General features: G+C 47.2%; 2 protein-coding genes across 9 annotated transcripts in view; one reads left to right on the top strand and one right to left on the bottom strand.

Annotated features, from left to right (window-relative positions):
• Nucleotides 1-1,617: 1,617 nt before the first annotated feature.
• LOC310767815 (CYFIP-related Rac1 interactor A-like) lies at nt 1,618-23,972 on the bottom strand. Of its 8 annotated transcripts, none has more exons than XM_083625311.1 (13): nt 23,592-23,969; nt 15,674-15,758; nt 12,377-12,457; nt 10,026-10,105; nt 7,849-7,970; nt 7,385-7,490; nt 6,782-6,918; nt 6,405-6,482; nt 5,376-5,492; nt 5,015-5,094; nt 4,205-4,331; nt 3,604-3,674; nt 1,618-2,656 (listed from the first exon to the last, which is right to left on the bottom strand). In XM_083625311.1, exons 4-13 carry the CDS (start codon nt 10,096-10,098, stop codon nt 2,593-2,595), a joined length of 975 nt encoding a protein of 324 aa, XP_083481437.1. In that variant the 5' UTR covers nt 10,099-10,105; nt 12,377-12,457; nt 15,674-15,758; nt 23,592-23,969; the 3' UTR covers nt 1,618-2,592. The 8 variants fall into 8 exon arrangements, with proteins under 8 accessions (XP_083481437.1, XP_083481439.1, XP_083481441.1 ...); XM_083625313.1 differs by lacking the exon at nt 23,592-23,969 and adding an exon at nt 22,689-22,872; XM_083625315.1 differs by lacking the exon at nt 10,026-10,105 and having other exon boundaries at nt 23,592-23,970.
• Nucleotides 18,559-25,058, top strand: part of HPCAL4 (hippocalcin like 4) — a 41,325-nt gene continuing 34,825 nt past the window's right edge. The window contains exon 1 of the mRNA XM_083625379.1: nt 18,559-18,699. The gene's annotated coding sequence lies outside the window, so the exon portion shown is untranslated. The remainder of the gene's footprint in view (nt 18,700-25,058) is intronic.

Raw genomic sequence — 25,058 nt, 5'->3', positions numbered from 1 at the left:
GTCTGCTCTGAATAAAAGTTAGTTGACTGCAACCCTTTGTTGCTTTGTTATTGTGTCGATTACTTTGGCATTTCTTTCTGTAAATGAAAAGCAGTATAGAAACTTTTCAATAAGTAAATAAATAGACCTCAAGGCAGGGGAAGCGTGTTGCCCTTGTGCCCTGGATAACAATGGGATGTCAGTTAGTGGCTGTGGCTAATGGAGCCCAGTTGATTTTGATCGGATTCAGTGTGATTGAGCTTTAGCCAGAAGAAAGGTTAGCATCAACCAGTATTACCAAAATATTGTCACTCTTTATTGACATAAATCAAGTGTCAGTGGAACAATGTGGCTGTGTGTTTTGTATCCAGAGGAGGCATTTGGAAATCCAGAGTTTCCCCTCCCTCAAGTTGTGGCTCTAGCTTAAAACAAGAAATAAGCTACTTTTTTATTCATAGTCCAGTAGTCTCATGTAGCCTCCACTAACCAGGTACCTTCCACATGCTTTGAACTACAACCCGTTGGTCACGGCCAGCACAGCAAAACATCTGGAGAGTACAATCTTGTTGTTGATCAGTGGGTGAAAAGGGGTCTTTATATATGGCTTTAGCAGGAATGTTACAAAGAATTAAGTAAAAATAGATTGTTAATGGACTAAAGGGAAAAATAAGGTTAGATTGTGTTAAGATAAATTATAGAACAGAAAACTGAGGAAGATGGAAAGGATTTGCTGAAATAGCTAACTGAACTGGAATACAAAAAAGGGAGGTGCGAGGAGGTCGCTGAAACAAGTAGATGAAACATAAGATATGGAAATAGTGGATGTGTTTTTAATTGTCTCTGTTTTTGTTTTTGTTTTGTTAAGATAAGTAGTGTTTTTGTTTTTCTTGTATTGTATTGTATTTATTGTATTGTATTGTATTGTTCTGTTTTGTTTAACACTTTTTTTTCATTTGTAATCTTTAAACTCTTAATAAGTATTATTTAAAAATAAAAAAAATAAAGCCATTCATAGACCATGATGGGCATTGAAAGAGGTGAATGGTCTTGAGATGCTAAACCCACTAGACAACAAAGGGACCGGTAATACTGTTTTGTTTTTTAATCAAGAGTCAGAAATTAAGGAAATGTGGACCGTGCTCTGAAAACTCTGAAGGATGAGTTTCCTGATTTGTAATAGCAGATGGTGAAGATAATATTGAAACACATCTACATTTTTAATCTTATTCAGGTGTGTGTGTATGCCCATACATTGCCCAGCTACTTGAGCTATTAAGGCTTGATTTAAGTACTGACAATATTTTGATTATGTATAATATATTGATGTGAACCCTTTTTTCTGTTGTGCTATTATTTTGGATAAAGGAAAGAATGTGGCTTTTGTGCTCAGATCTGTGGGTCAGATTACACAACCACTTTACATCTTGCCACTTTCTTCTCCCTATCCACCTAGATTACTCCCTACTCCTGACAAACATGTTTGAATAATGTGTTTGTGTGCACGTGCACACAAATCTCACTTTTGATCACCTTCGCCTTGTTTGGAACATGAAATCATAATAAAAGGGACCCCTCTGAGCATGTGCATTTTGCCAACATAGCAAAACAGACAACCAGGCAAGTCTCTCACACAACAGATTATTTTTTTCTTTTTATTTTATTTGACACAAAAATGTACAAAATAACAGGTGAGTGGATTTTAATTGTTTATATTAAAAATCTAAAAGGTGTAACTGAGCCATTTTGAATGGAATCAGTGTTGAAGTTTTTAATGATGATGTCCACCATCATCATCATCCTGCATCAATCATCCTAGTCATTCCTGATCAACAGTCATTTTCCAGACACATTATTTACATCTTAAACAAGAGAACATCTCTCCATCTTTCTCACTTAGCCCCCCACCCTCCTCTGGAGTCTGGGCTAGTTCAGGAGATCCATCTCTGGACCTCTCAAGAGTTTAGGAACAGACCATCCACCTGGTTCCAAGATGGTGGTTCAACCTCTTACCAGCTTGGCCAAACCCTGCCCCCTTTGTCCCTCCTGAAGCTTGGTCAGACTCGATGTCAGCCTTTCAGGGCTGAGAACTAGACATGTCACATCAACATGGGTGGGACTGGGACTGGAACGGTGAAGAGGAGCGGCCTTGCCAACATGGCGTTTCTCTGGCAAAGCTGCACTTCTGCCAGAGTTGAACATGGAGTGTCTTGGGAGATGGGGCAGATTGGCACTGAGCTGGAAGGATTATCTCTCATAATTTTATATATATATGTGTGTGTGTGTATGTATGTATGTGTGTGTGTGCGCATATATATATATATATATATATATATATATATATATATATGTTTATATATATATATATTCATTTAAAATCTCCCCCCTTCCTCCTCCTCCTCCTTCTTCTTCCTCTTCCTCTTCTTCTTCTTCTTCTTCTTCTTCTTCTTCTTCTTCTTCTTCTTCTTCTTCTTCTTTTACAAAATGACGAATATGATGGCCAATGGTTATTTATAGCAATATGTCAACATTAAAATTTCTGCTGAAGGTTCCATGGAGAAATCCCCTTCTTGGGTCTCTGGTGAATGCCACCCACCCCTCGACTGCAGGGGGTGCTCATTGCAGCAAGGCCCGGATCTGCTTGGATGTGGTGTCATCATTGAGGTGCCGGGTGGTGTACCTAGGAAGAAGAAGGGAGGCAGTGGGAAAGGGCACACCAGTTGCAGAGAAAAGAAGCCAATTGTGCTGGCCGCTGTGGGAACAGGTGCAATGCACGTCTAAGCCTCTGATCAAAGGTAAAAATGTGGGATTTCTTAGTAGGGACTAGTTTGGCAGAAAGGAAGCGTGGATATAGGGGGGAGTTTGCCGGTGAGTGGAGGGTAGGAACCTGAATGCCCAAGTGTAGCCAATAGCTTAACCTCCAGGTGCTGTTGGACATCAACTCCCATAAGGCCCAGCCAACATAGCCAATAGTCAGATATGATGGTAGCTGGATGGCCAAAGGCTGCCCACGCCTGGACTAAAAGGTAGGTTTCTGTGATGCTGGCCAAAGCAATTAAAGTGCCAGTTGTTGGGGACAGGGAAGATGCAGTGTCCCTGAACAGCATACATGGTCTGAGTGCTGAGAAACTGCAGCTCCCTTGATACCAAAGCACCGGCTGGTGGGCATGAGCTAGTTCGGAATCCAGGACTCAGGCCAGCCCCTCCTGTGCGATGCACACTGGAGGGGCTGCTTGCCTCAACTCCCCTGCTGTAAAATGGGAATAATGGTCTGCCCCACAGGATAATTGTGATGTGAGGGCAATGCACGAGGGAGTTCCTTCTGTGAAGCCAGGTCAATGGTCATTTAGTAACAGCCAACTTCTCCAGTTCCTGCCACAGCACTCCTTCAATAAGAACTGCTCATGTCTACAAAACCAATTTCAGTTTCTAAAAATCCTTCCATGCACCTTCAACTCCAGCACCTGCCTAGGCTGCCAAAGTCATCCCAGTGCAATCCTGGTGCTTGTGCAAGGTGTGTGTGTGTGCATGTGTGCATGCGCTTGCAGTTCTTTTCTGAGAGTTGCAGCAGACCTTTTCTGGCTGCCAAAGCCCATTTCCTCAAAGGTGCCTCTTGGGCTGCCGTACCTCAGTGCATTCAGAAGGCCTTCTGTGCTGTTGGAAGGCTGGTCTTTCAAGACCTTGATACATCCTTTCATCTACCGGCATTAAAAAAGAAAAAGAAAAAAACCCTTGTTAGTCATATTTCAAAGGGGGAAAATGTTGGAAAAGTGCACCCACTTATACTGACAACAGTCCCTTTGTCTGTGAGCAGATTCACGAGATTTGAGAAAGGCAAAATAGGGTCTTCCAGAACATGTGGATATGGGAGGTGCAGTAAGAGAGGGGGAAAACCCCGCATTTAAACTGGAATGGAAAGTCCCACCCAGCGTTGTTCTTCTGATGCTTGGTTGCTCCTATGGATCTTTGCTCCTCCTTCCCTTTAAAAGCTAATTGAGGATCAATTGTCACTAAAAACACTGGGGGCTCCAGCATTCCCCTACCTGGTGCCCTCCAGGGGTTTTGCACTACAACACCCATCAGCCCCAGTAGTTAAGGCTATATTATTCTGAGGCTGCTGAGTTGTAGTCCAAAACATCAAGAAGGTCAAGGTCATCAAAGGCTGGCTTGTCAGCTCCTTGAGTTTCTCTGATTGATGTTTCTATATGAAGAGAGAAATGTCACTCACGTCAATTTTGGAGGTCTTGGCGAAAGCCCCCACAGGATGGACATGGTCATAAAGAATGATGACCCCCACCATCACCCGCATGCAGAAAAGGAGAGTTTCGGTGTTGGTGAAGCGGCTCCGATATTCCCTGTTGCAAACAAGAAAGAGGTTCATGAACAAGCCTCTTTGGACCAGCTGACATGCCCCACATTTCCTTCCCAGCTTTCCTGGGGAGCTCATACCATGGAGCTGCTAAACACAGCCTAAAGACTCTAAAAAGATGTGATTTCCGGTATGGGTTCCTTAAAGTCATCTAATGGGTGGGAGCTTGCTAAAAATGCCTGGCCCAGAGGTCAAAATGCTGGTGACCAGGAACAAGGCCTTTGCAGTGGTTGCCCCTCTGATGTGGAATTCCCTCCCTAGAGAGGCTCACCAGGTAAGTTGCTTTGCGGCATGTAGAAGGCTGACCAATCCCATTGTACGGTGGCCCTTGGTGACTCTTCATTTACATTTTTGCACATTCATTTGATAATAATGATAATAATAAATGTGGTCCCGGCGGCCACTCCCAGTCACCAGTCTAGCAGCCACATTCTGGATTAATTGTAGTTTCTGAGTGACCCCATATTTTTAACATGGGGTCTCAGTTTAGTCGGGTTTTAATTGCAATTGTCAATTGTGTGGCTTTTTAGACTCTGCTGTATGTGTGCAACCCTGAAGGCCACTTTGCTCAGCCTTTGGGGCCTATAATCATAGAATCATAGAGTTGGAAGAGACCACAAGGGCCATCGAGTCCAACCCCCTGCCAAGCATGTAGGGCATTGTACTCACGGCGTTTCCAGCATCACCCGGCAGACACAGGCCATGGTGCTCAAACAGTCAGTTGTGTCCTCAATGGGAAGAGTTTTGTTCTGAAAGGAGACCCAGTTTGCATGCTGATTACCCCCTGCTCTTCCTCCCCAGGGAGAGAACAAGCTGAATATCTGAAGGGAGAGAGGCAGCCCCAGTCCCTGTGCTACCACAGCACAGATTCCTTGGGGTGGATTCTGCCCATCAACGCACCAGCCAGTGTGCAGTGTTAACCTTGCATGAACAACCAAGCAAGCCTGGACTTTGCAGCAGGCTGTCACGTTAAGCTGGTCTTGGCAACTCTTGCCTCTGTCTTCTCTGCGCCTTGGGAGGCATCACTCACCTCTGAAACAAATTTGGTCGTGGCATTGCTGAGAGTCTTCAGCATTGGGGTGGCCTCTGCGTAGAAGAGGGACATCCGGTTGGCCATTTCGTTGTTCACCTCACTCTCAGCGTCTAACTGCAGGGCAGGAATGGAGATCAGTTGCAGCAAAACGTTGCGGCATGGAGGGCTTCTGTTTAAGGTCCCAGCCACTCTACTCCATCAGTTTTTCATCGCCTCCCCTCCAAAACCAGCCAACATTCCATGCCCACTGGGCATGCTCAGTCCTTACTAGGTTGTTTCTGTTGTTACTTTTGTGTGTGTGTGTGTGTGTTGGTGGTAGAGGGTGGGCACCATGTTGCCCAACCCCAGCTACCTTAAAATGTTGAATTTCTATGTTTATTTCTATAGACAGCTCTCATTTCCATCCCTGGGGACATTTAAAAATAACTTCTCAGTGTGAAACAGGAAACCACCTATCCAGACGAGATAGTTCATTTTACTCTTTTAATATCTATGTCTCTCTCCTTCTTTTCCAGTCATTCTGTTCCATTCCCCCTCCCACTTGGCTTTCCATTATTCTTTTTCTTGACAGAGCTCATTCACACTTTTGCTTGACCCCTAATTTGATTGTGTTGTGTGCTGATTAATTCTCCCAGATCTGAGAGCTTGCGTGTCTTGCGAAAATCCGATCTTGCCTGCTGAATCGGATATGCAGAAAATCCAAAGAGTGATTTTGCTTAATTGAGCTTCAGTTCAGCAGGTAAGTTTGGATTTTTGCAAGGTACAGCCATGGGAGAACAAGAAACGCTCTTGGACCTGAGGGAATTAATCAGTACACAAGGCAATCAAAATATGGGTCAAGAGGAGGTGCAGATGAGCCCTGGCTCTCAAGTGAATATACTCTGTTTGCTCTGGCATCTCTGCACATTTCCACTTGCATGGCAGCTTCAAGTTCCCACCATTCCTTTGCCATTAGAATTTCCATTCATTTTGCCCAGCCTGGGTTTTTACTCTGCCTCCCAGTGAAAGGAAGGAACCATTCCTTACCTGCAGGTTGTTGATCCGGTTTCGACTGATGGTTCTTCTATAGTAGCTAAAATCATTCTGGATGGCAGGGTTGGTCATCTGGGAGACAGAGAAGGGAGACTTCATTCAGGGGTGATGGAGAAGATGAAGCAGAAGGCTTTTCTTCACATATGGGAGGGAAAGGGATAGTGATGGTGTGTGTGTGTTTTTTGCAGGTTACATCTGCACCTGTGCCAACCATCCAGAGTGGGTGCTGTGCAAAGTGCCTAATATTGTTCCACAGGAGCAAGAGTCAGAAGCCCCTGTGGGAGATTTTTTTACTTGTTATTATGCTCAGATCACATTCCCTGCTGCCGCTGGACCAGCCACTGTTGGCGGCCGCCTCCTCCCACACGTACCTTGAGCTCGTCAAAACTGAGGGTGAAGTGTAAGATTTCTGCAAACTGTTTGGCGAGAGCCTGTTCCCTCTCCAGGTGCTGAGTCGGGGCGTAAGGTGGGCTGGTGAGAGCTTCCAGCAAGCTCCGCAAGGCATTCTCTGGGAGAGACAGGAGGAGGGAGATGGTTAAGTTAGGCAGCAGCCCCCTCACCCGGCCAATCCCTGCACAGCTTGCAGGATTAGTGCAATTTACATTTTAATGTGAATCTGCCAAAGCTCTGCTTCTGGAACCAAAGCACAGCTTCTCCTTTGAAAATTCACACCAAAAACGTTTATAGTAATGAGAAGGGCATGCAGAAGCAAGTATTTTCCTGAAAACCATGAAGAAATGCATTGTATTAGGGACAAATTGCCTCTTAAAAATGTATATGCTAAACAAAGTCATGTACCCAGATTGGCATATTTGGAAGAAAGACATTTTCATGTGGCACTGTTTCCTTATGTAAAAAAAAAAAAAAAAGAGGTTTGCAAACTAATGTGGAAATGGGTCGAACTGGACTGAAGATGAGAAGAATGAGAAAATGAGAGAACACCCCCTCTTGTTGAGATGGGAGAGGGCACTTACCAAGTCTAAGGGAAAACTCATAAAAACGCTTCAGCTTTGCCACAAGGGGACACACGGCGTTCCATGCCTTTTCTTGGAGCTGCAAGTCACTGGGGTTTTGGATGGCCTGTGATAAAGTAACACAAGATGCTAAGTTTTCTTCCTGAAATGTTAGCTTTGCAAAAGTACAAAAATCATTGTGGGGAGAGGGGAAAAAATCCAGACCACTTGCTAGCATTGCTCCTAGCTCTGGAATGTGGGGGTCAGCTTTGGGAAGGGCTCAGGTCATACCATGACGGTTATGCTCTGCCCTCCACAGTCCGAGGCAGCAATGCTTCTAAATACTAGTTGCTGAAAGCCACAAGAGGGGAGAGCACTCTTGTTTGCTTGCTGGTTTCCCACTGACTAATCTGGTTGGCCACTGTGAGACCAGGATGCTGGACTGGGTGGGCCACTGGCCTGATCCAGCAGGCTCTTCCTAGTACCTCTCTGATCTCTTGTCCAGCTCCGGTGTAGGACTGCAGTTCCGCCAGAATGGTCTGCGCCTCCTCTAGGACAGCGTTCACCTGGTTCCACACAGCTGTCTCGGCTTCTGTGGGCTGTGCATCTGCAGTGAACCCCGCCCAGAGAGAAAGGGAGAGGTCAGGACACTCGTGCTGCAGGACACTTTTTCAGCCCAGCCCCAGGGGGAAGGGAGGGAGGGACATTGGGATGGCTTGCTTGGAATGAGGGGGTCCAAGAGCTCCCTCGGCCTGGTCAGGGGTTGGGGGGGCAACCCAAGGAATGTCAGGGGGACCAGGGGAGTAGCCATTTGCAACCAGAGAGTTCTGCCTCCCCCCAAACCCCTTGGCATCATGGGCAAGGCTTGTTGGGTGTACCCAGGTCACGTTGTGCAACCGCCTGGGGAGGGGATGAGGTCTTGGGCTGCCCCCAAAGAGCACTGGGAAGCCATGGCCCGGCCTGTGAGCTGCGACAGAGCCCCTCTCTTGCATGTTTTTCTCTGGGAAGCCCACAGACCACCCTTACCGTCTGTAGCCCTCCAGACATTTTGGACTACAGCTCCCATGAGCCTCAGCGAGGGCTCATCCACAAATGTCAACTGGGTTTTCCACGGATTGACGTTTGCTCTGATTCAGTGGTTAAAGAGTGGGTTTCCCCAAAGAAAACGGCCAAGCAAACTGAAAACCACTTGGACGTGTGCCTAGAAAGCATGGGAGAAGCAGAAAACCTCCCAGACATGTGCTTCCTTGCCACAGGACAAACGTAAATATGGACAAACCCTGACTCATACAACCATGCTGGCTGGGGCTGGTGCGAACTGTAGTCCGAAATATCTTAAGGGCAACAAGCTGGGGAGGGCTGCCACAGACCTTTGGCCCTTAGCTGTGCCGGGAAAATATTAGAAAATAAATATACAGGAGGACCAAAAAGAAACCACAAAGTATAAAAAACAAAACACTAGGAGGCACTAAGCCAATGGCATCCTAGGCAGTGAGCTGCCCCCCACTCTCCTCCCCAAAGCAGGGCTCCAGGACTGTTGGCCTGCCTGTCTGCCTTATCTAGCGCTAACTCGTCTTCCATGCCTCTCTCCCCAGACGGCATACCTTCAGCAGTCCTAGGGCCCAGCAGTTCTCATGCACACCCTATGGGAGCTTGAGAAGGGGGAGGGGGTCAGGCACACAGAGCCCACCTACAGCAGTCCAGGTCCAGGCTGGTGTCTGCTTGTGAGGAGGTGTGGCAATGTGCCATTCAACCCTGAAAGTTAATTGTTTGGCAGTGCTGCCTGGACACCTCAGGGCTGCTAAATGCCTCTTCACTGAGAAGCTAGCACAACTCTAACAAATCCTGGAAATGTGGCTGCAGTCAGACCATCACTCTGGAGGAGATGCAGACTGCTGCCTGTAGGACGTCTCCAAATGTGGGAGCTTCTGAGCGCTTTGCTGGAGGAGAAGCCTTACTTTCTGGCCCATCACCCTCCTCTTCAGAAAAGAACTGTCCACTATCCAGGGTTCTGAGAAGGTCCACCAATCTCTTCCCTTGCCCCACCTCCTTTGCTCTCAGTGTGATTGGCTACTGCCCTTTCCCACTGCTATATAATGGTCATCTTGCCAGAGAGAAGGCATTGCACCTGCAACAGAAGCATATTTCTGCTGTGCACAGCCCAGCAGCCATTATCTTGTCTGGTTGCTGACTCCCTCCTCTGCCTCTTTGGATCTCACCCTGAAGCTTCTTGGGGAATTCCACATGGCAGTTTATTGCTGACTCGGTGCTGCTCATCCAGTAATGTTTTTGCAGCATCCACATGACACCCACCTCACCAAAATACTATCCCATATTATTCTCCTTTTTTATATGGAATTTTTGTTTTGTCTTTTACCATTTCCATGGGAAATCTGGTAAGTAAATAACTTGTGGAAGTGGTAAATCTGGATAGGGATATGGGATGGCATTTTGGTGAGGTCAACATTGTGTGGATGCTGCAAAAAAACCATTTGTATGCCTGAGCAGCGCTGAATCCACAAGAAACTGCCCTGAGGATACAAGCCCTTGCCTCTACACCTCCACACAAAACGAAATAAATCAATTTTAATCATGAATTAAATCAATGAAAGAAAGGCATGAATGAAAACAAAGGCAAAAAAATAAAAAAATCCCTTCTCACGTTCAAAGTCAAGGAAAAAATTAGGGCCTTGGTCAAGCTCGTTATAAGTCAACACTTTAAGAAGGTTCCCCATGTGCTACCTGCAAGAGAAGAGACAAGAGGGAGAAAAGCATGATGGGTAGTGAGGTGGGGAAGGAAGGAGAGGTCTGTGGGAGAATGTCACTGGGAAAGGTGCCCCTTTCTGGGTGGCAGGAAGAGTCATTCAGCAAACAATTTCTACATTCAAATAGGACCACTAACCAGACATTACGGCTTATTTGGCTGCAAGTGCTTGGTGATGAGGTGAACATGCCCACAAACTTTGTAGCATTCAGAGATATGTTTTAGTCAGTTCTCAATTAATTGCACCAGTCTCTGCCAGCCTGGTTCTTTCCTGGTGTACTGGACTACAACTCCCATCAGCCCAATGGAGTAGTAGCCCAAAACACCTGAAGAGAACCAGGCTGGCGAAGGCTAGACTAGAGGGGAAGAAAATAAACAACTGTTGGTGGTCCATGTTTGAGTATAGAGAGGCCCACCCCACCTCTTCCTGCCCCTGAATGGAGATGTGCATTGACTGATGGGGAGGAAGACCAATGATAAGGAACAGAGGAGGACAAGAGTCACTGTTCTCCAACCAGATTTGGGGGCTAAGGGGAGCGTGGTTGTTCAACAGGACCTATGGCTGGCAAGTTTGGGAGTCTCACCAAAGGCTGAATTTATGATGGCAGCCAAATCATTTGCCCACATAGGGGCTCCATTTAGCCATCAGGCCTTCTTTCGGCCCACACATTGGCACAAGTGCCAGTCATGTTTGCTTAGCAGGATCCAATAGCCTTGGTGGCCATAGCAACAGGCCAGAAATGCTGCAGGGCCTTTGTGAATCAGTCCTTACCTCTTTGGAAAGGGAACAACAGACAAAGCCCTGCAACAGCTTTCCCCAACCTGGTGTTCTCCAGATGATTTGGACTCCAATTCTCATTAGCCCCAGTATCATACAGATATGCTGCTGGGGCCAATGGGAGTTGTAGTCCAAAACATCTGGAGGGCACCAGGTTGGGAGCACAGAGAGGGCATAAGAACAGCTGGCACGAAATGGTTTGCTGCTGCCCAGATCAGAGGCTGCCTTTTCTTTTCCCTCTTTGATGAGTCCAAGATGTCACTGACCCTAGAGTTTGGGGATTAGACCCATGAGTTCAAGGCCCAAATTCTGTCCTTGGCTATTAAGTTCCTTGAGTAGTTTTGGACAAGTCTCTCAAACCCTGGCATTCCTTGCAGGTGTATTGTTTTTAAAATGCTGTTGATTTTGTTTCCGTGTTATTGATAATTATTTTATATTATTTTATGTATGCCACTTAAAAGATTTTTATTATTATTAGTCAGTCTATGGATTTCTTCTGAAGAAAGAAATATTGTGAAGACAGTCAACTGTAAAACACTTGGCAAATGTTTGAAAAGTTGTGGAAATTGGCCCTCAGACAGAGAAAGATATTTCTATCCAACTCCTCTTGGAAACAATAATACTTAATATAGTCCTTTTAAGTACTCAAGAGTGATTCAGATACACTTTCACAGTAATCCTTTAACTGTCTCTTCCAGATAAATTAATATCCACATATTACAGATGGAAATTCCAAGGCCAATAAATAGTAGTCTGAGTGCGGTGAACACAATTTGAAGGAGGGACTGCCCAGTTCTCAGCTCACACTTTAGTTACCACACCTGACTGGGAACACCAGGGCATGTTGGATGTTGGACGGGCTGGTCACAACTAATATTCATCCTATTGCTTTCAACGGGAAAAGTGGAACTTAACTTTCTGTGCAAATAATAATAATAATAATAATAATAATAATAATAATAATAATGTATTAATATTCCCTTCCTAAGTCCCATTTTTGCAAGCTTAAAGTTCTTCTTAGGCTGTGTACACATAACTGTCTACTCTGGCCCTAGTGCGCTCCCACTGCTGGTGTTTGAAGATGTGTACACATGATGTTAGTCACAATCCGTATCTATTCTGAAGTTTCCTGTGAAAGACTGTGGTTTGATGCATCTTCCCTCAAACCAGCTTCCACTCCATTCACTTTGCAGTTCAGCTAAGACAGCTTGGGGGGGAGCAGTTCCCAGGATTCTCTGGGAGCAGCCATGGCAAATCTGTAGTGTAGTTATGCCCAGTCTGTTACAGTGTCTGGTTGTCACTGCCTGCTGCTTCCCAACAAAGTCTTCTTCTTTTTTAAAAAAAGTATATTGGCACCACCTCAAATATTTATATAGTAAAGTGTGACCCCCAAAATTTGTGGAGAACAGCAACTCCTTCTGCCAGTAATCACAGACACCACCCCCGTCCCTCCTTTGCGCATGGGACTTACTTTCAAAATCCAGGAAAAAATGAGGACAGTTTTCTAAATCTTTGCCCAATACCTTTATCAGGTTGCCCATGGCCAGCAGACCTGAGCGGGAGAAACAGAACAGAAGATGGAAGAAAACAACCGAGGCAGAGAGAAAGAAAGAGAGATTGAGAGAGAGAGGAAGAGAAAGGCTGCAAGAAAGCTCCTCTGAGTACAGAGTTCCTCTAGAGAAGAAGGAGCAGCTCACGTTGTACCTTCCAGGTGTGGAACTCCAACTCCCAGCAGCCCCCATTGCCAATGGTCAGTGAGGGTGGGAACTGGGAGTGCGGGAACTTCTGGAGGGCACCACACTGGCTTCCCCTACTCAGAAACACTGGTCTTCAGTTGAGGGGTCGGAGCCCACGATTGGGTCACATGGCCTGTTCTAAGGTGGGTGGCAGCAGCACCACTTCCGCCATGTAGATGTATGGTACAAAATTCAGAAATGGGTGTTTGAGTTAAAGGTGTTTACTGAGAGCCCCTTTTCCAATGGGGTCCCTGTCCATAGCCCCTTTTTGGCCCAGTGTAGACCCTCCTCCTCCTCAATGCTTCTCACCACCACCTTTCTCCTTCCTAAACCATCCCGCCCACAGCACCCTTGAGAAAGCAGGACCTCCCAGCTTACCTGCTTCAGAGAGAGCCCTCTGTCCTCAAACAGGTCCTCTCTGAAGGGCTTGAGTGAGTGAAGAGGGCACGTGTCACTGCTGCTGCTGCAGGCAGCTCAGCTCTGTCTGTATATCTCATTGCAGCCTTGTCTGTGTGGAAATCCCACAACCACTTCTATATTTTCTATTTTGGACTCCCAGAGGGAAGCAGAGTGTGCTGTGCTGCACCTCAGACTTCCTGTGAGAGCTTTCTGCGTGCTTCCAGAGCCCCCAGCCTCCACTGGACTTCCCCTTCCTCCCAGCTCAGCAGCAGAACAACCGTAGCTCAGCAGCTTCAGTTCCACCACGCAATGCCTACAGCAGGGCTGGGGAGCCTGTGGCCATAGACATCTTTGCTGGACTACGACTCCCATCATCCCTGGCCATTGGCCATTTTGGCTGGGGCTGATGGGAGCTGAAATCCAACAACATATGGTGGGCTACAGATGTTCCCACCCCTTGACTAGGGTATGAATGGGCACTCGTTGCCAAGGAGAGACCATAATCTGATCCTGGCAGTAGCCACCCACTAGCCCAGTTTGCTCTCCTAAAGCTCTCTACTGGGGCAGCTCTAGGTTTCAGGTAAGGCACTTTCAGTGGGCCCTCTCCTCCACAGCATGTCTGCCTGCTCACTTTGTCCTCTCTTTCCAGGCCCAATCCATACAATCACCCAGAGGGAAAGCACAAGGCAGCGCTGAGGGTGTTGCTGCTGCTGCTGGCATGCTCAGAGGAGGCAGGTGACAGCAAAGAGGAGTTGCAGCAGGGCTAGGAGTCTCCAGAGAGTTGCAGTGGCTCTCCCTGCAAGTGTGCGGGCCTTGGCAAGTGCCCAACAAGGTCTATGCCTGATACCGTACAGGGTGATGTGAAGCCTTTCTTGGCATCACTAACAACAGTGACTCTTTTCAGTTCCTTGTGACTTCATGTGAGTTGAGCCTGGCAGTCATTGATCATCAGGAAAGGCCTGAGACTGGGAGAAGGCTCTGTTGCGCTTTGGATAAAAAGTGAGTCACTTGGTCAATGACCTGTCCTCCTGATCGGCTCTCTGCTTCCTTGCAACTGTGTACCAATGAATGCTTTGTAAGCCTGACCTAACCATACAGCGAATGAAGCAGTAAATACTTGATGACTGCAATACACTCAATGTGGGGCTGCCCTTGGGCCTTGTCTGGAAGCTGGCTGGTGAAAAACGCTGCAGCTAGACTGTTGGTGGAGACAGACTATTGCCAGCACATAACTCTGGTGCTTAAAAGCTTGCACTGGTTGCCCATATGCTACCAGACCAAGTTAAAGGTTATGGTGTTAATTTACAACACCCTTAAAAACTTGGGCCCAGGACACTTAAAAGAGTTATAACTTTCCCTGATCGTGGAGATCTTTGAGGGAATCACTGCTAGCAACCCAATGTAGTAATTGGTAATTACAGAGTTAAATATTGTCTCCAGTTATTATGGGTTGGAGCTAAGACTCAATCCTTCAGTTTCTTCTTGTGGTTACTTTTATTTTCCTGTGTTAGCCAGCTTGTGGAAAAAAACCACTTGTTTTGGGCCTACAAAGTGAGTATCCTTGCTTTATCTGTCTATATACATAGAAATGTAAAGTGCTGTCATGCTCTGGAGTTTGCGTGGCTTGCCAATAGATAGCCACACCAACCAATGGGCCTGCAGCAAGGTTTAATGGAGGACAGGAAACACTTCACACAGCAGTTTAGCAAGCTGCTCTGTGAAGCACTTCACTCTCCTTTAAAAGGTGGTGGGGCCTGGGGTGAGCTTGGGTGGGGGGAGGGTGTGCAGAGTGAGCTGTGAGAGGGCACAGGCAAGGGCATGGGTGAGGTGTAAAGCGAGGGGGGGTCAAGTGTGGGGAAAGGTCTGTTGGCAAAGGGGCAGGTGGAGTTGGCAAGTGGAGTGAGCAGGGGAGGCAGCCCCTAGCATTAAAGAAGAACTTAGCACCACTTGTGGTCAGACATGCATGGCTTGTGGCCAGGCAGTCCATATTGTGGGCCTAATTCTGTGGAACTCCTCACTAGTTGAGATCTGACAGACCCCTTCTCTACTGGACTTCAATCAAACACTTCTCAAGGACCTTTCTATTTCAGCAGGTATTTAAATAATTGTACATTATTCAAGTGTATTTGTTCAAGTTAATTTATTTATTCAAGTTATGTTTTTATCTGTGATTTTGGTTTGTCTTAAACTGATATATTTATTGATTTTTGCGTAAACCGCTTTGTGACAATCTGTGGTGAAAGGTGGTCTGTAAATATTTCAGATAAATAATAAATAAGTTGTGATGTGGCAGAATGGATGGTTATAATTTCAGATTGCAAATTTCAAAATGCAAGTGGGGGAGGGGGAGTTGTCACATTTTAAAAATACTTATTTGCACCCCCAAACTCTCATGTTTTGATTGCAAGTTCTTTACATAAGAGTATTTTTTTTATTTAAAAAATATTATGTTCCATCTGATGTGGCACAGTGCACTCCGCTCCCTCAGGATTCTGCCACCTTGTTCTGCTACATGTTTAGAGGAACACCTGCCTTTACACTTGCTTTTCTAGGCCTTGCCCAGCGCCCTCTGAACTCTAAGACTGGATAGGTCCCTGCATCACACAAGCAGCAAAGGGGGCTGTATTTTTTACCTCAGTTTGTGATGCTTCGGTAACCTCTACAGCAAGAAGCAGGCTTCTGTAGGGTTCATAAAACACTTCATTAACTGGGAGAATCCTGCAGCATGAGAGAGAAGGGGGCGGGGGGAGAGAAAACGCACCGTTAGGCTTCCAGATTTAGACCATTCTCATGAGCTAAGCAATTCGCCTTCAAATTGCTGATCGAAGGTGCCTGAAATGAAGCTGTGTCCTTGGTGGAAACCTGGAATTGTGAAAACTGAACCCCATGCATGCGTGCCAGAGATAGAGAGAGAAAGTATTCACTTCATCAAGTGCATCGCACAAGAAGGAATGGAGAGGGTGATGACCAAAGGTCACAGTGTGGCTCTTTGACCACAGAACAGTCATTTTATTCCCTCACATTGCCACACGGGCCAAGGCAAGCATTATTCAGTAGAAGCATGAAGTACTTCTTCCATTCCTGGAGTTATTCTGCCATGGTGGTTCATCCCTCATGACCTATCAGTTTACTATTTGGATACAGTCCATGAGGAGGTCCCCCACATCACATGCCCCATTGGGATGAATGGCAGGTACACAGGGGCTTGATATAAAGGGCCGAGGCCTTGTCTTTTTATCTGTTCCTAAGGGCCTGCACTGGCCATTCCAGCAGGCTAAAAGGCATTTCCTTCCCAGCAGTAGCATTCCCCTAATCTCTGATGTTTTGAAGCCAGCTCTAGCTAAGCAGGGGTCTTTATGCATTCAGAAAGGCACTGTTGTCTATATCCACATGTCTAGAGGTAAAACAGGACAAGGGGAGAGGAAGGCTGAGCAGGGTTTTAATCCACATTCACACAACAATATCCAAAATGCATATGTATCCAGGATTACAAAAGACTCCTGTTTGGTGTCCTGTTTCTCAAACTACCTTCACACTGATCCTGATTTGTCTCTTACCAACACCTTTGTATAGGGTAAATATATCCCTGCCCACTGCCCCCCCTCGCTTTGCCCTGGTGTGTACACAAACAAAAACAAATTGAAGCCATGTTGATGTGAACAACTAGCAGGAAATTGCTGTGAAATTCACCCCCTCCCCTATCAAACTTCAGTGCATTATCACCCTCAGTCTACTGCTTCCCTTTGCTTCTGGCTGGCAACATTTTCCTCGCCTGTCGTGAACAGGTCATTGGAACTGTTCACTGTGGACTCAAGCTGCAGCTTTATATACAACTGTTCAGCCTCTGGAAGCACAACCTGAGCACAACATGTTGTAGCGAACAGTGAATGCTTGAAGAAGCCACTTGCTGTAAACTCTGGCTGGGGTCTGTGTTTGCTTTACCAGGCTAGCACCACTGCACAGCCATTTCCTCTTTCTTATCCATGTCTATTTCTCCTCTGAAGAACTTTGAGATTCCTGAACCTCCCCTTCCCAGATTCAGTAGCCTTCTCCTATGGCAGCAGCTGTGGAGAGGGCAGGAGAGACGCACTCTGCAACCCACTTGAAGTCCTGCCCTCTCTCTTTCTCTTTGGGAAATGCTGGAGGACAGAGGCAGAGTTTTATCAAGCTCCCCACCTGCAAGATCATGAGTTGAGTGGGAAATTAAGCTCTGACCACCAAGCGGTCCTTCTGAAGAAGAAAGTCAAGAGCTTTGTCTACATGCACTGAAAGGTGCCCGTTCTCCTGATAATGTGTACAGCTACTGCTGCTGCTAACATCACCAGCAACAAACCCAGCCACCTTGCAGGGGTCCCAGCAGTTTAACAGAGCAAAACAGACCTTTAGAAAACTACACACACATATGCAAATATTTATGCAAACACACAGAGAGAGACAATTCAGAAACCTTTTGTAACCATTCAAACCACTAGGATTTCAGAGGTCAATTAAGGATACTGGGCAAGTGTATCAAAAGAGAGCTGTCCTACGCACCTGACCACCCAACTTTGTGGTACATGAGCTTGTCTTCTGCTATGTGCACCCCCCCTTGCAGTGTGCAGAATGGCGTCTAAATCTCTCTCCTGATTAGTCTTCTCAAGAGCTCTTTGCTGCTACTTGACCTACGCAGACTGAGTAGCTGCTCCAAGGCAGTCCCTACGAGGCCCACCTTGGAGGATCCCCAGATAATGCATGGGAATGTACCAATGTGTACACAGGCAGGACAGACCTGTTCACAGCATCTGAAGGTCCTTGACTGCAAAAACCCATTTTGCCTGGTTCAAAAAGGCTTCCACTGTCTGTTTCATACCACAGAGCACTTGCTTCATGAACCTCAACCCTTGAACTTTATCTGCAGCCTGGCTGAAAGTTAGCTAAGTCCTTCCTGGCCTTTCCTGAGCTTTTATTCAGCTTTTGCAGAAAGTGGTGGTCGCAAGGGTTGGTTGCTTCTGACACCATGTTTCAGTAACTGAGCAGAGGCAGGTCTCATTTTTCAAACTGCTTTATTTCTAGGCTCACAGACAATGCTGTCCCCTCCTGATCATTTCTTTCTCTTTTCACATTCTACTCCAGACCTCTTGCTGGTGTAATGTAGCATTGATGAAGGTTACTGCCGGGGCTACATCCATAGAAGTCATAGCAAATATCAGATTAAAATCATCTTCTTTTCTTTTTAAAGCCACCCTCATTGATTGGGGGGAGGGAGGAAAGGACAGCTAGGGCCAGGGTAGTGCCAGGTCTTCTTCCAACACATTTTTGTAACATTCTTTTATGCAACCAGTATCAGGAGCTGCGGGGCTTGAACCAGGTCAGGCACTGGCTCCATGGGTTGGAGGAAGGAACCAGAGGTAGCTCCAGTGGGGGCTATGCACAACGTCCCAGAATCCTCCTGGGCCAGGGAATCAGGTGACAACTGAGGGCCAATCCACTGCTATTGCTACTTATAAGTTCCCAGTTCTTCTCATTTCCCTGAGTCTGGGAAATTCATTAGCAACGCGAGCAACTTCCTTTTTCTCTGCAAGGCTGCTGGGCTTCTTCAGCCTGCCGTTTCCTGAAGGTGTGTGCCCTGCAGTTTCAGCACCTAGCAGCAAACTTGTAAGAAAGACCAGTAGATGAGGAGGTAAGCCCTGGCTGCAGGTTCTTCACAATTCTTTGTAATTTTAAAAAAGAGAGGGCTTGTCCACGGGTCCAAGTGGTGTTCCACTTGTCACATGCTTTCTAGGCATGGCTCCGAGCAGTTTTGCCATTCCCCTGCTGCTTTGCCCTGGAAAACCTGCTCTTTAGTACTAAATCAGGAGAAAACCTAACCGACATTTGCTCCAGTTCAGTGCTAATTATCAGGTTTTCCCAGAGAAGTGTGGGTGAGCCCAGAGAGTGTGGAATAAGAGGGTGGGGGAAATGCAGGCTACTACTTGGGTAAGGATGACATCTTGTGGACAATGCAAAAAGGCATGCACACCTAGGACACACAGCTTTAAGCTGCCGTGTGAACTTAACCCTAGACGTGACTTAAGATCTATCCTAAACTGCCTCTGCTGCAGGGTGCAGTCACTGAGGCTGGTGGCTTGGCCTGCCTTTCGTTCCCCCTCCCTTCAGCACAAGCAGTGTCTCTTGTGAAAGTTGCACAGTAAACTAATGGTCAGTTTATTTGCATTGTTTTACAGTGATTTAACTGACTTCAGGGGCTTGTGAGGGGGGAGAGTGTCTTTAAACGTGCCATAAGGCCAGACATGCTCTGGTAAGTCCTTTGTGGTCCCCCTTCTGAAGGGCACAAGGAGGGCTTTCAAAATATAAATTTGCTTTGGTTTTTCAATTTCCTGCATCAGTACAAAATGGAGAGGAGCTACACAGACCCGCATTATGCATGCTCAAATGTTAATGGTTCTGTGCTCCTAATTATGCCAACTTCATTTTAGGAGGTGGGGGGGCTTCCGAAATGCTTCCATGGTGCAAAATGAGCCCACTGGCAACCTTGCTCATGAGAAAATGGTGTGAGTGGGAGCTGGACGTGAGAGGGAAGTAAAAGGTACTCTGAGAGAGGTGCTGGGGCTCATTCTGCTTCCTAGCCCTCAGTTCCAGTGCATGTGAGCAAGCCAAGGGGTGAGACATTTTGCACATGCTCAGAGCACTCTTGTCATCTGAAAAGGGGAAACAGAGCCAGGAGCTGCATGCTGGTGTTGTGACTTGGTCCCAGATCTCTCCAATGGGGATGCCTTTGATAATTGCTTTGATCAGGGAGGGCCGTAGCTCAGTGGTAAAGCTTCTGCTTTGCATGCAGAAGGTCCCAGGTTCAGTCCTCAATCGCATGTCCAGTTAGGGCTAGGAGAGAACCCTGCCTTACAATTTGGAGAACTGCTGCCAGGCAGTGTAGACACTACTGAACTACATGGAGCATTGGTCTGACTCAGTGTAAGGCAGCTTCCTGTGCTCCATTTTTAGTCAGGAATGACAACGTGGAAGGTATTGTGACCCCTTGAATTCACTAGAATTTGGAAAGGGATATCCTGACAGCCTCCCTAGTGAGAAGGAGGACCTACTGGTTGCACCTTTGACCTTTCAGGTGCGGAGTCTGACTCAGCCTCTCACCTGTTCATCAGATTCCTGCAATGGACACTACCCATGCATCGCCACCATAATTCATTCTTCTGTGCCAGTTTGCTGTGCCTGTAAATGCTTGGTGGCTTCCTTTGCTGGGCACCATCTATGGGGATTTTGTGAAGTCTCCTTCTGTGCTGCTTGGGATGTCTCCCTTCACCTGCACTACCCAGTTCTGACCAGCTGCCTGGAACCTGCTTCCTTGCTCTAGATCTTGCCCTGCTTCTGGTTTCACTCTGCGCTATGTCCACCTTATCTAGACTTTGCCAAATACCTTCTGGGCTTTGCAAGGGGTGAGGAGATGCAGGAGTCAGCCTTTGGGAGAGGAGAACCAAATGTTTTGATCCAGGAAAGTAAATTCTGGAGGAAGCAGTCTGTCCTGAGAGTTGGGTAGAGGAACACAGTTCATGGTCTCTGCAGGGGCTTCTAGATGGGGACAATATTGTAAACTGGTTGTTCAGATATCATAGATGAGTGACTGGAAACAGGTTATGGTTTTGGTTTTAAAAAAACTTATCAGATTTCCCTTCAAAAGGGTGAACGTGGATTAAATGGGGTGGGGGATACAAGCCGGCATTTTGATCTGATGGTGTCAGGTGGAATGCATGAGGAGCAGACATCCCACAACAAACCCTTGTCTGGAAGCACACCACATCATAGGTTTTATGCCACCCAGATTTTCTTGGTCTGTTTTACACACACACACACACACACACACACACACACACACACACCCCTTGCCTCTGGCAACCAGCGCTGAGATGGGAGAATGGCTTGCATTGCCTTGTCGCCCCTCTGCTTCTCCTTTCCTGCTCTGCCAGGGAGGAAGGGAGTGTTTCATCCCAGAGGCAAATAAATTCTGCAGGTTCACACCTAAGTAGTTTGGGAAGGGGGGTGGGTTGGAGGAGCAAACTGACTGCTCACAGTCTGAGACCTTCCCAGTTCACTGTCACCGTGCTCTGCAGCCAAATCAGGCAAGCCTACACTTTGCAGCCGCCACCTTCCTGCACCTGGTGCCCTCTGCAGCTGTGCTGGCTGCGTTCCTTTGCCCATTGGGGCAGCAAAACATTTGGAGGGCACCAGCATGGGGGAAGAAGACTGACCTGTGCCATAGGCAGCAGCCAAGATGCTACAATTCCCATCATCCCTAATCATTAACCATGCATGGATTTGGACTCTGAATTGTTTGGAAGGGAACCAGCTTTGGAGAAAGACTGGTTTCGAGGGTGAAGGAGGGACCTGGCTCTGGGAAGAGGGGAAATGGCATTAGTGGCTTGGATCCTCAAACCCTGGAGATCCACTGCCAGTCAATATGGACAGTACTAAGCTAGATTGGACCTGGTTCAAGGCAGCTTCCTCTTTCTATTAAATCAGCCCTTCATTCAGAATCTTGAGTTCCACCTTGTTTGATACCAGGAGGCAAAGGCTCCAACTCCAGGCCCACCAAGTAAAGCCTGGCACTTTCCTCCAATGTGTCGTTGACCAGCCTTTGCTACTACCTCTTCATCCCCATCCAGGAGCACATGCTTCCTCTGGTCCAAGATGTGCAATCAGGTTTTGCTCATTGGGGCATCAAAATCCTTTACATATGCTGTTGGGGCCATTTTGCTTCTTGTCTGGGAAAGCGCCTAGTGCCCCAGATCTCATGTAGCCAACACCAAGCCTGAATCATGCACCTTGTTCTTCTCACCATATCAAGCGAATGCATGAAGGAGACCAGAGTCTGTGATTCTGCTCTTATTTCCAGACAAAGAATGGAAGAGGGGGAAACTACAGAGGAGACCACTCACAGCCTTCAAGAGGTTGTGAGAAAGGAGACACAAAGCTGGCTGTGGAAGGAACACACTCATTCAAGTTCCATCAATGAGTGACCTAAATCAACCCCAGGCAGGCCTTGGATTTTGAGCAGATCTGTTTCCCCCCCCTTTTTTCCTTAATGAGATCTCCCAAGAGAAGCTCCCATAGTGTAGATTTCACTGCAGCATCTATAATTATCCTCCCAAACAGAATCCACTCCAGACATCCAACAATTATTGAGTGGTTACGACCTATTCCTAGGGGCAGTTGCCTGTAGCCTTCATCCAGCTGTGAGGTAGATGTACCTGGAAAGCTCTTTGCACATATGAACATGAGCATCCAAACGACCTTAGCAACCACCTGGTCCAGCCTCCGGCCTCCAACAAGGGACAGCTCAATGCTTCTAAGGGTATGGAGGCAGCTTGCCTATCCCCCACACTTCAGAGGAAGTCTCCCTTCTAGGAACTAGTAAAGAGTGCTGGGGGGGGTGCAATTTGACAAGGGAGACCAAACCTGAATCTTCATTCATTATTACAGAATAGACAATAGACTCTCTATATCTATCTGCTCAGTATCCCAGGAGACTTTGACCTCTGTCTGGACCAATGTCAGTGGGAGGAAGACAGAGCTGTACAGGTGAATTTAGATGCTGACACACACTGATAAGTCCATCCCTATCCCAGGTTGCAATAGTCACCCTTGCCCATACACACTCACCGGTCAGCAGCATCACTTGCAAGGTAACCAGCATCTTGGACCACCTGGGTACCGATTTATGGGCAGAACTTCTGGACAAAAGCCCATTGCGCTCCAGCAACCAGGAGCTATACCCTTCCTTGGCCAACACACACAAAAGAATCTCACTGAGCAGACCCAGCTATTTTTTAATCCCCCCCCAAAAGAGGCAGAGAGAGCCATGTGCTGCCGCTGCCGCTGGCATCTCATTTCCTGCGACTGCAGGCAGGGAGGGGGAAAAGAAAATTCCGCAGGGGGCTAAGGATGAAGCAGCGATGAGTGCCGCCTTGCAGGAGAGGGGCACAGGCACAGCACATCTCCCTGCGCTCCACCCATTTCACAGATCAGAGAGAGACCGAGACCCTGGCCTTGCGCGGCACAAAATGGGGAGCGTGCTCTTGCTTCCAAAGGCAGCGGCTACCCCAGCGCCGTCCCTGCCTGCACATGGGACACGGAAGGGGACCAGAGCGCCTTTGCTCAGCGCCCGACGGCAACAGTAAACAGGGTGTGGGTCGGGAACAGAGCGCTGAGGCTGTGCAACCCTAGAGCGAGATGGTGCCCAGGTTTTCAGCATAGAAAGCCAGTGGGCGAGCAGGTGGCGACCTGCGTAAAGAGAGCTCAGAAAATCTACTGGGGAGACCCTGACCCCCACCCAACTCAGCAGTTCTTCCCCCCACCCTCCCTGTCACTGTGTAGAAAGGGTGCCCCGGCCGCCAGCCAGGAAGATTCATGAGAAATCCTGTTTTGGACTGCTCTGGAAATACCAGGTGCTCATATGCAGCTTTTGTTCTTGCAAAAAAAATAATTAAAATCTCTATTTCAGTTCGTCTGATTCCGTCCTCGCACCCCTCCTCCTCCCCACTTGCCAATGGAAGAGACACCCACCTTTCTGCCGAGGACGACAAGGCAAAGCCAGAGATCTCAGAAAGACACGCTGGGGAGGATGCAATAATATTTCTCCCAATCTTCTGCAGATCCTTGCTTGTGCCTGGGAAGAGTAGCCCCTTTGCAGAGAGAGAGAGAGAGAGATTGCAGAAGGAGCGCTGCCCTCCCTGTGTGTGTCAATCCAACGAAGGGAGCTTTGCTGGTGCAGCTGCTGCTATCAGTATAAAATGCATCACAAAGACCACCATAGACCACTACTCGGCCCCCTCCCCTCCTTCTAAAACATCTGTGACGTCTGCAGTGCAAGGAAGCCAGGGCAGATTAACCCTTGCCTTGCTGTGCCAGGCCCTCTTTTCCTCTCTCGCTCTCTCAGTCTCAAGAGCCAGGCAAGGGAAGCCTGGGTTCAGGATATGGAGAATTGGAAGGCACCCAAGAGGTCATCCAGCCTGTCCCTCCTGTCCCAGACAGGAGCTGTACGCATAACAACCCCAAATCAAAATCTTGGTTAAAGGCGGATCTGTGGCCTGTTGTCAGTGTTTCACTTGGGGTGTAGCCAGGATTTTTGTTGGGGGTGGGGCAGCCCAAGTTGTCGAGTTTTTCTAGGCACAGCTCTGGGATTTAAAGCTCCATGTCCAAACAGTTTTATTTTTTGTCCCAATGCTTTCCCCAAGTAAAACCCATGTTCTACTGCTGAATCCAGTCTTCTGTAGATTGTCATTTTCTCCTATTCAGCACTAAAGAGCAGGTTTTCCCAGGGAAAGCACCAGGTCAAAATAATAAAAATGCTCAGACCCAGAGCTTTAAAGTGTGGACCTGTGCATGGAAAGTGTGGCACAAAAGGAAGCCTGGATGAGCCCTATGTCTCATTAATTACTTATATTTTTGAGAAGAGCTGCAGCTCAGTTGTTTCTGACCAAAGAGGGTCCATTTAGGTCCCAGAGCTTATATTTTTCATGAGTTTGTCTAATTCCCTTCTTAAAACCACCAGAGCCTGTGCAGATGGACATGAAATAGCAAATGAGGTGAGAAATGAAGCAAAATCAAGCACAAGTCAATAAAAAGCACCTTGCAGGTGACCCAACAAAAGGCATAATTATGAGATCCATCTCAGCCTATGATGGGCCTGGATTAAGAATTCCAACATATTCACATCTTCAGAAAGTAACTATTAAACATATTAAAACTTGTCCAGAAGTGTCTTCACATGCCACTGCCACCTGCCATGGAATTCACCATTAGGAATTCACGAGCTCTGAATTCCTTGTCAAAAAGAAAAATTATTGTTGGCACAATTTTTAAACAGATCCACATGACCCCCCCCCACTCCCTTATGTCACTGAACAATTGAACAGACAATGTCAAAGATCCTTGACCTTGTCTCATCTGTAGTGGCAGAGGCCGCAGATTGCCATGCACAACCTGGTGTCTTCCAGGTGTTCTGGACTGCAACTCCCATAAGCCACGCCG

Source organism: Podarcis filfolensis (assembly GCF_964270895.1).
Source record: "Podarcis filfolensis genome assembly, chromosome: 8".
Lineage (NCBI taxonomy): Eukaryota > Metazoa > Chordata > Lepidosauria > Squamata > Lacertidae > Podarcis > Podarcis filfolensis.
This window is presented reverse-complemented; position numbering and strand designations above follow the sequence as displayed.